The sequence below is a fragment of the Prionailurus viverrinus genome, chromosome B1, assembly GCF_022837055.1.
Source record: "Prionailurus viverrinus isolate Anna chromosome B1, UM_Priviv_1.0, whole genome shotgun sequence".
Lineage (NCBI taxonomy): Eukaryota > Metazoa > Chordata > Mammalia > Carnivora > Felidae > Prionailurus > Prionailurus viverrinus.
This window is the reverse complement of record NC_062564.1, coordinates 190,082,493-190,093,521: the sequence shown is the minus strand read 5'-3', so window position 1 is coordinate 190,093,521 and position 11,029 is coordinate 190,082,493. Positions and strand designations below refer to the sequence as shown.

The 11,029-nt window shown below is 37.4% G+C and overlaps 1 protein-coding gene across 2 annotated transcripts in view; it reads right to left on the bottom strand.

Annotated features, from left to right (window-relative positions):
- Nucleotides 1-679: 679 nt before the first annotated feature.
- KCNIP4 (potassium voltage-gated channel interacting protein 4) overlaps nucleotides 680-11,029 on the bottom strand; it is a 226,810-nt gene continuing 216,460 nt past the window's right edge. For both annotated transcript variants that reach the window (XM_047856305.1, XM_047856306.1), the window contains exons 5-8: nucleotides 5,344-5,451; nucleotides 3,209-3,313; nucleotides 2,541-2,603; nucleotides 680-757 (exon numbers count right to left, since the gene is read on the bottom strand). In XM_047856305.1, coding sequence (XP_047712261.1) covers nucleotides 710-757; nucleotides 2,541-2,603; nucleotides 3,209-3,313; nucleotides 5,344-5,451 — 324 coding nt within the window. In that variant the 3' untranslated portion in view covers nucleotides 680-709. The remainder of the gene's footprint in view (nucleotides 758-2,540; nucleotides 2,604-3,208; nucleotides 3,314-5,343; nucleotides 5,452-11,029) is intronic.

Here is an 11,029-nt window from a genome sequence, read left to right as displayed (position 1 = left end):
GGATTGAACAAATCCAAAATTATATATATCGTGTAGGCCTTGGCTATAATATGTATTATGAAAAATTAAGAAATGCTTATTAAATAAGCTTTATTAGGCATATGCTGACATCTGGTGATAAACTAATTTGTTTCATGTTGTAAAAAATGCCAGATAAATGAATATCTTTAACAGAAAGCAGCAAATCCATAGAAACTGGGACTGTGTGTTTGCTTGTTACTAATCATAGTAATCTTGTTTTGTTTACTTAGTGTATAAATGGAATTACAGCATACAAACATGAAAATTAATTTCTGGAAATTAAATGCAGATGCCAATAGTTTAGAAAACCATTTAAAATCCTGGGGCTGAATACACACAGTTGAGTAGCAAAAAACACTGATATTTTAAAATCACTGGTAATGGGAAAGCTGAATAATCCCATGGCTAAAGAATCAGTAAAACTCTCTGCCAGATTCTGTACTTTTTGAAGAGTCACAGGGCATGAAATGACTTAGAACATCCCATGAACTCAGTGGCATTATGAAAAGGATGCAAAGTTGTAACTGGAAAACTCAAATCTTTTGGGGATTGCTTTATATTAAAACAAAGCTTGTTTGCATAATATGCCTCAGTGTAAAGCTGAGCAATCTATGCTAAAAGTGGTAGCTCCAAGGTTAAGTGTGGTACAATAGTTCACATTTGTCTGTTTGAGGATGCATTTGACAAGTTAAATCACATTTTCAAAGAGCTGCATGGAGCGCATGATGTTTTCATCCTGTAAGGGAGAAACACAGAGGGATTAAATTAAGCGTAGCTGCAAGGGCAAGTACACTGTTCTGCTTCTGAGTACCGCCCGCCCCCCACTGCGTCTGCCAAAAGCTCAAATACTAAGTGTTTGCACATATAGATATCATTCTATCCCTTTTCCATCTAGATAACTATGGAGAGCCCATTTTACAAATGTAAAGTCTGCAGGCTTTCAGTATTTCATTTGAATCTTACTTGGTGTCAATAGAGATTTTTTTTTTTTTTCAAATTAGAAAGCCAGAATGGAAACTAGAGAGGCGTAGAGGGTAAGAAAAAAAAAATGGAGCAAATGCAAAATTTTGGCATTCCAGGTAGATCACAGGCCAAATCACAGAGATTTGTACATGTAGAAGGAAGCAGGGTTTGTGCGCGAGCCAAGAGCCAACTTCATTCAGGATTGGAGGTGGGGCTTGGGAGACGTGTTTGTAGACATTTCACCGCTCTTTCTGGGTCTCTTAAGGCTAAATCTGTATGGCCTTCAGGAGCCTTTAAAAATGAATGGTCTCATGGGGTGCTTGGGTGGTGCAGTTGTTTGAGCGTCTGACTCTTGATTTGGGATCTGGTCATGGCCTCACGGTTCCCCTGGTGGGATCAAGGCCCACGTTCGGCTTTGCTCTGGTGGTGTAGAGCCTGATTCTCTCTCTCCCTCTCTCTCTCTGCCCCTCTTCCTGTTCGCGTGCTTGCTGTCTCTCTCTCTCATAAACATTAAAAAAAAAAAAAAAAAAAGTGAATGGTCTCTCAGTGCCAGAGAAGGGACTATTGAGAGCAACCTTTGGACAGTGGCTGTGTGCAATTTAGCATATTCCCTAGAAACTGAAGAGCACAGATTTTGACATTATAGGGGCACTTGGAGATTGTATATGAATGGCACTCAGTGAGCTGTTTACAGTAATGATAAATAGCTGAACTTGTGCCGACTTCCCCTGCTAGTAATTGCATCAGCCAAGTAAGTAACTGCATCAGCGGACTGATACCACCAAATTGATCCTTGCAAAGGCCGCCACATCGCAATGTGAGTTGAGAAACGAGCAGGCGCCAACAAAGGAGAAGTGTGTCAACTTGAAAATGAAGAGAAAAGCTAAAGTATCAACAAACCTCATCCTCTATGTGTTTATTTAAAAATACTCATTCTTAATTGTGGCTCTACCCATGCATCAAGTCAAAGAACTTTAGGTAAGCTAAAACTAATCTCCCATCAGACAATGGAGAACCACTTGGATTTCTCCTCTGAATTTTCTGTGTTTTTTTTTTTTTATGACTGAAGACCATTACTGGCACAGCCAAAGAGCCATTTCGGGTGCGCCTACGTTAAAGCAACGCGTTTCTCTCAGAAATCGGATGCAAACTCGGCCTGTGAAGTACACTTGGCTGTACTGGAATTATACATCTATGGAGACAATATGTTATATGCTAAGTTTAGGCAAAGAGCAATTCAAAGCTCACATATGTTTTACCCTCAGTAATGAATACTCGAAAGGATTTAAGGAATGAAAATGCAGTATACTTGTAATAGTTCTATCTTTAGGGCTTTCTGTGTGGCTCTCCTAAGGGTAGGCACTCTATAAATGTTAATTAATGAATTATAATTAAATTGACAATTGTTTTTAGAGTGGTAGCTTCTCTTAGCTGCGTACGAATGGTAAGCTTAGGTAAAGTTTATATTGTGCTCAGTTCATGGTGGCTAGCTGACTTGACTTAGTCTGGCTGTTATGAAAGCAAAAGGGATAGTTTCTTTACTACTATGAACTTACTTTTTGGCAACTTTCAATGAACTCATCTATGGTAACGACTCCATCTTTGTTTTTGTCCATTTTCTGTTTGGAAGAAAAGAACAAGAAACTTTATTCCGACTTATCCCTTGTTACCCTGACACTTGAAGCGAGTGAAAAATCCACCCACCTGTTTTATGGGGAGGATCTGCTTCATTCTTAATGATAAGAATCATATGACCAACTGCTGTGAAGCTGTTCCCTTTTCAAAAGAATGTGGTGGAGATCTAGAATTGCTGCCCTACATAAAATCTGGCACTCTAGCTCTGACAGAGTTCAGGCAGTTTGCGGACACTTTCAGAGCCTTGGTTTTTTCATCTGTAAATTGAGGCTAATGAGGATTTATAACTTTAAGGATTCTTGTGAGAATAATTGAAAACAAACCCAGAAACAAACATGTGAAACATGGCAATTCCTTAGTGTTCTTTCCAGGATATAGTGACTGTTCAATAAGTGTAGTTATCAGTATTATAATGCATTCAAATCCAAAATTATTAAATTAGTATGATACTTCATGGTCTATTATTTTGTCCCTTTCAGTAAAAGTTTTTTTTTTTCCTTTGCATTCTTTTGAATCATCGTGACACTTTGCAAGCTTTAAGAAATTTACTCTTTTTTGCCCCCTCTCTGATTTCTACTTGCATTCCTACCTGGAAAAATGTTTCGACGTGTTGTCTGGGAGCATCTTCCTTGAGAACAGGATATGTGCATTTACCCATCATATCATATATTGCTTTCATTATATCAAGCATTTCCTGAAAAGTAAAAGGCACTCACATGACACTGCATGCATTATATGAAGAAACCAGTCTGACATTATTCCTACTCAATTTCAAAAATTTTTTTATTATTCGTTAAGTTTTGGTTGTCCCAGAGGAAAACACAACAGTTTTGTGCCTTAAAAGCTGCAGGACAGAATGTCAGAACTAATTTTGATATCGGTTTCAAAATGAAGTAAATTCCCACATATCTGAGATGATCAGGAAATGAATATTCTGGTTGTTTTCGGTTTTTGTTTTTTCTTAAAACTTTTTTTTTTTTTTTTTTGAGAAAGAAAGTGAGGGAGAAGCAAAAGGAGAGAGAATCTTAAGCAGGCTCCACCCCAACATGGAGTCAGAGGCAGGGCTTGATCTCAGGACTGGGAGATCATGACCTGAGCTGAAATCAGGAGTCAGACGCTTAACTGACTGTACCACCCAGGCACCCCAGGAATGTTCTGGTTTGAGATTTGGATTTCTATACACTTCACATAGACTGTTTTTTGTTTTATTGATTTGTTATATATCTTACATGTTGATTTATTGAGAATGAACTCCATTATCATGGAATTATACTAAAACTAGCTGGTAAGTCTCAAAGCTTATGAGGATTTTCATTGTTTTTTTTCCTACTGTGGCTTGAAGTGAAGAAATTACACATGTAGGTTAGTCAAGATATCATGACTGAGAAATCCTTTGAAATTTCATTAATTTTTTAATTCAAACAAAATCTAGTTTTTGACTTTCCATTGTCAGTATTAGTAAGAATAATATCTAATTACTCATTCAGATTTATTGTTTCACATTTATTGCCTTCATAATGAAATTCCCAAATAAAAGTCTAGACTAGATTAAGCTGATGATACAGATGAGAGTATCCAATTCTATTATTAATGATAAAGGAGTTTATAGTTTATAAATCATAAACATTTTAAGATGTTTTGAGTTTAGATAAGTAGCAAGAAGTTTGTCTGACTTCAGAATTCATGAAATGTGTGAAATATAAGACTAGCATGTATATGTTAAACATAGAGATAGAAAGGGATTGAAGGGCCAAGAGGTAGCAAATATTCCTGAGGCATCTGAGTACCAACCTTACTTGATTACTGTACACAAGATATAAGAGGCACTAACTATTCAAGATATGCTCGATATACATAAATACTTAACATTCATGAGGTCTTACTTCCATTCTGGTCCCATGTGTATTCTGCTCAAAAAACACAAAACCTTTGGCCTTTGAACAGGCCAATGGTCACACTGTACCTGTGGTCAGGTGTACTTGTCCCTATGTCTCTAGTTGAGCAAAGTCAGGTCATTGGCCCAGGGTACCTTTTGTTTAAGAGGCTTCATGCTCAAAACTCAACGGAGGGGAGGAAAGTGAGGCAGTGAGAAAGGATGTATGGATATTGAGCGCCCCCTCCAGGATTCAGTTGGTACTTCAACCCCATGTGGACCCCATCCTAAATTTGTTAATTTACCTCATTCCTTTCCCCTTGCTTCTCACTGTGTTTTAATTGCTTTAACAAACTATTTGATATGAGCACCTTAATCTGGTCTGTGGGCCTTCTTTCTTGGATAGGCTGCCTGGAAGTTTAGGGGCCCCTTAATGCACCAGGTCCTGTTCTGCACAATACAGGTCATTGCACAGCCTATGTAATTTTAAAATTGTCTCCATATGGACCATATTATATTGGAGGGGGAAGGTCACAGGTCAAATATTCTAGCCTGGCTTGAATGTATTTTCTTCCTATCTGATTCCAACCACAGTCTTTATCCGATTTACAGTATTTATTTGAATGTCATTAGGAAACCGGGGTATAATTCTTAGGTGTTTTGTTTCCATCTTGAAGATGCACCAAAAACTAATCCTTTTCATTGCCCGTTTTTTACTAGAATATTTCACCACCACCACACAAAATATTTTAGATTTCCTGAAAAAGCTATTTTCAAATTAATAAATTCAATTGTTTAACATTTTGACGTTAAAAAAAAGCGGAGAGTGGTGTTGGTGAGGCATCCCTTACCTCTTTAGTGATGTAGCCATCTTTGTTTATGTCATACAAATTAAATGCCCAGTTGAGTTTTTCTTGTACTGTCCCCCGGAGCAAAATGGAAAGACCCTTGATGAAATCCTAGAAAGAAAAGTATAATTTGATATGACATTTCTAAAAAAAAAAATACAACACAAAGGGTGAGACAAGTGTCTCTTAAATGATGGAAGCAAGGGTTATAACCCTCGATTTTGAACAATTAGTAAGGTAATGTGTTCTTGGATGTCTGTTTCTCAGAGTTCTTTGTGGGCATAAGCCACTCCATACCTTTAACATTCTCATCTTTGAATTGGAAGCTGTGACTTAAATCAACTGTGGAACTGAAAATTGTATGAGGGCAGACACCCAAATGACAGGATGCACGCTCTAAGTTGTATTGTTTTTTTTTAAATTTTTTTTAATGTTTATTTATTTTTGAGAGAGAGAGAGACAGAGTATGAGCAGGGGAGGGGAAGAGAGAGAGGAAGACAGAATCCAAAGCAGGGTCCATGCAGCCTCTGAGATGTCAGCACAGAGCCTGACACGGGGCTCAAACTCCCAAACCATGAGATCATGACCTGAGCCAAAGTTGGAGGCTTACCTGACTGAGCCACCCAGGCGCCCCAGGTTGTATTTTTTTTTTTTTTTTACCACAATTGCACACAATTCTTCTACTGCAAAAAATCTAGTAACACTGTATGTTATTAAATACAGGCACGAGCACATACATAGCACATTTCACATGACAAAGATCTGCTAACAAGAAACATGGTCTGTCTTAAAGATATGGGCCAACTTCCTTAGAAATCAAGTTATAACACACATGTGGGCAGTGGGTTAGAGCATGGAGCTGGAAGCCAGATGACCTGAACTCAAATTCCAGTTATGTCACTTGAGAGCTTTGCGTCCTCTGACAATTTAATATCCTTTTGCATCAATTTTTATATATGGAGGATGGAGTATCCACTTCCTAAAGTTTTGGTGAGGATTATGAGAGTTAAGCTATTTAGAACAGTGTCTAGTAAGGGCATTGGTTGTGTTTGTCAACCAGTTGGAGCCCTTAACCAATATCACGGTGAGGCTAGTGTGACTGCATTGCAGATGAACCATGTTGACTTGATCAACTCCCTATATATTTGCTGTCATGTGAAGCAAAGCTAACATTGCAATGTGCTAATTCTGAGCTCACACAGACTTGATAATCCATTGTTAGGTAGGGACAAAAGAGCGGAAGGGACATGCAGAAGTGGCTTTCTGGGTGAATTTCCTTTTTTTCTCTGCATTTCCATATTCCATCATTTTATAGCTGTTTTCTTGTCTCAGTTTCTTAATGATAATTTTAATTTCTTTACTTTTAAATGTAGGTAATATTCACATAGTTCAAAACTTAAAAATATGTAAGATGTTTGATAAAAAAAAAATCTTTCTCCCATTCCTGGACCCAGCCACCCTTTTTCTTTCTCCATAAGCAGGTGGCATTAGTAGCTTCTTGAATTTACTTCCAAGGAGTTTTGTGCGGCATATTTGTTTATATATATTCCACTTCCCTTTACACAAATAGGCTGACAGGATATTCTGTACTTTTTTTTTCCACCTAACAATCTTAGAAATAATTCCAGTCTTTTTCACATTCATAGTATGTATGAATGTAACATAGTTTACTAGTCTCCCATTGAGTATTTAAAGATTTCCAGTTTTATTAAAAACAATGTTACAAAGAGTGACCTCATGTATACATAATTCATACTTGAACAAATATATCTGTAGAATAAATGCTTAGATGTGGAATTTTTGTTTAAAGGATTTAAACATTTGTAAATTTTAGAGTTACTTCCAAATTGCACTCAAATTACCCTCTCAAACTCTATGAATAAGAATATTTTTTATGTATAAGAATATTATAGTTTGCCAACACTATATGGCATCGAACTTTGATGGCTTTCAATTTTATAGAAAACTATTTATCAAATTACTTACATTTGTATCCTATTATAAATAAATTTGAACATTTTTTTTTCAAATGTCTTGATTTATAGAAATTGTTGCTTCACATATTACTGAAATTATCCCTTATCTGGGATGTGTCTTCAAGTATTGTTTCCCAGGTTTGCTATTTCTTTTTATTTTTCTCATTTTGAATTTTGCAAAGCAGGAAACTTTTTATTTGTATATTCTAGAATCTGTCACTCTTTTAGGTCTTTGCTTTATGTCATATTGAAAGGCCTTCCCCATTTGAAGTTATAAAAAGATACTCCCATGCCTTTTTCTAAGTACTTATAAAATTTACTTGTTTACATTTAAACCCTTATTCCACTTGGAATGTATCCAATATTTTTAGGTAGTCATCTGTTTTCACACTTATTATTTGTTACCCACTGATATGAGATGCAGGGGTTATCATATCCTTAAATCTTTCATGATTTGTTTGTATTTCTGAAATTACTATTTTATTAGTAAACTTGTTTATATATACACCTCTACTACATCAGTTCAATTATGAAAGCATTTTAGTAATTTTAACAGCTGTTAGGGCAATTTTCTCCTAATCAGTCTTCTTTTTCAGCTGTTTTCTTTATTTTTTGTTTGTTTGTCTTAATATTCCACAAGATCTTTTGAATAACCTGTTGGGGCATTTGTAGGGTTTGAGGTATATTTACAGATAAGCTGTGGCAGAATTGACATAGAGCTGCATGTTGATGGGTCTTCCTAATTAAGACTATGAAAGACCTTTCTCTTGTCTGGGTCAGTTTTGTCACTAAACATTGTCAGTGTTCTGCTATTGCTATAACAGATTACCACAACTCCAGCGACTCAAAATAATACATGTTTATTATCTTGCAGTTCTGGAGATCAGGAGTCTGAAATGGGTTTCACTGGCCTGGAACCAATATGGCGGAGCACATCTTGGGGGGACAGTTTGTTCCCTGGCCTTTTTTAGCATCTAGAAGCCACCTGCATTGCTTGGCTTGTGGCCCCTTCCTCCATCTTCAGAGCACATCAGTCCAGTCTCTGCTCCTTTTGTCATACCTTTCCTTTCTTACCCTGATCTTCCTATTCCCTCTTAGAAGGGCCCTTGTGATTATATTAGACCCACTTAGATAATCCAGGATGATTTCCCCATCTCAAGAGCCTTCATCACACCTGCAAAGCTCCTTCCACCATGTAAGGTAACATATTTACATGTTCCAGGAATTAGGGTGTAGACATTTTTCATGGACCATTATCTAGCACACTAAACTCTGATATGTTTTAGGCCTTTTTGTTTTTTCCAAATTGTTCTGTCATATTTCTTAGTCATAGTTATTTCTAGGTATTTTAATCCTTCTGTTGTTGTTATAAGTGAGGTATTTTATTCTAGTACATATTCTAAATTAGATTTGTTTGTACATATGACAGCTATTGATTTCTGTATAATAATTGTTTATGCTGCCAACCAACTTAGTGTTTCTATTGTATATGATAGTTTTTCAATTGATTCTCCTGGGTTTTTCATGGGTACAATCATATTAGCGGCAAATGGAATTAACTTTACCTCTTCTTTCTAATTTTTACATTTTTAATTACCTCCTTTTTTCTAACTGTATTGAACAATATATCTGGAATAATATTATATAACAACAGTAATAGCCATCCTTATTTTGTTACTCAATTTCATAAGACTATTTCTAGTGTTTTCTCCTTTAAGCATGTTACTGGCTTAGTCATGCCAAGGAGGTAGACAATTCCCATTTTATTAAAAAAAAATTATCAAGAATAACCATTGACTTTCTTGCAAACCTGGAAAAGTTGATCTTCAACTTCCTATGGAATTGCAAAGGGCCCCAGGTAGCCAAAACAATGTGGAAAAGGATAAAGTTACAGAGCTCAAGCTCTAATTTCAAAACTCACTACAAATCTACAGTACAGTGTATCACTGGTGTAGCATATGTATATATATATACATATATGTATATGTATATGTATACATATGTATATGTATATGTAGTGTCTTCAACAATTGATGCTGTGTGAACCAGCATACTGTACTCTATTTCACATCTTTATTCAGGGTACAAATTTAAAGTGAGAAAATAAAAGAGAACTCAGGAGAAAGCCACAAAGAATTGCAATATTCAGCAGGCAGAGAGAAGAGAAGCTGTCAAGGGATCTGGAAAGTGAGCTAAATGAAACTGCTGAAGAAGTATGAGAGGTTAAGTGAAGAATGCATTTTCCTTGGAAAGGATGGTTAATCATGATACTAAGATGCTGCTGGCAATGAAAAGTGTTCACTGGATCAGCAGCATGGAGGTCACTAATGACCGATGGGAGAACTTTCTGTTGGAATAGAGGAAGCAAACAATGATGGAGATTGTGTGTAGAAAACTCACAACTCTTGGGTGGCCGTGGCAATAGAGGGACAAGGGCTAGTATAAATGAACAGGAATATGGGATCACAGGACAGATTTTTGAAGGTGAGCATTTTGATTACTGGAGGGAAGTATTTATGAAGAGAAAATTCCTAAAGATGTGTGTGAGGGAGAGGGGGGAGCATGAGAAATGGACTGATCCTTCTGAGAAGAGGGGAGAGATCCAAGTGCAGGTAGAGGGTCCGAGCTCTGGAGGGAGGAGGTACATTTCTTCAGTTGACATGGAAGAAGGAGAACAGGCTGTGGATGCCAGCAGCTGATAAGAGCAGGAAGATGGGTAGTGAGTCCCCACATGACAGCTTTAGTGGATGTCATCTGCTTGGGATTGAATGACATGGCAGAAAGGGTTGGATTTCCTCAGATCAGCTGTTTGAGGAAAGGAGGAGGCAGCCATGCTACTAGACAATAAGGTGACTCGTGCAAGCTACAGAAGGTGGACCTCACTCAGGACACTTCCTTGCTATCTCCTGGTAAGTTGTAATTTATATAGACCTGTAATATACAACACACTATGGTTAAGAGGTAATGTGAAATACACAACTTGCAAGCTATAAGATTTGGCTTTTGGGAAGGTACAAAATAGTCACTGCCAAGCATGAGAAGGTAGGCTTATCAGAGAGAGATTGCTGGACAGGTTTAAAAGGCCAGATGAGGTTGATGGTTGTCAATACAAATCTTACCTGTTGTTTCAAATCACAAAGTAATAGTTATATGCCGTTAGTTGAAAAGAGGGCTGGATACAAGGTCGTGGAAAACATGCTTAGAGCATTGTTCTTAAAATTTAGTTTGCTACAGAATCACCTGGAGGGCTTGCTAAAACACAGATTGCTGGGCCCCACCCTCTGTTTTTCTGATTTATTGGGGTGCAAGAATATATATTTCTTTAAAAATTTTTTTAAAATGTTTATATTCATTTTTGAGAGACAGAGAAAGAGTGCTAGCAGGCGAGGGGCAGAGAGAGAGAGAGAGAGGGAGACACAGAATCTGAAGCAGGCTTCAGGCTCCAGGCTGTCAGCACAGAGTCAGACGCGGGGCTCTAACCCATGATCCGTGAGATCATGACCTGAGCGGAAGTCGGACGCTTAACTGACTAAGCCACCCAAGCGCCCCAAGAATATATATTCCTAACAAACTCCAAGGGGTGCTGATCCTGCTGGTCCAGGAACCACACTTTGAGAACCACTGGCCTACAGAAATCGGTGGCATTGGCCCTATCACCAAACAGAGCAGACCAGAGCAACAGTGAAAGCACTTTTAAAGTCACATGTGGACTT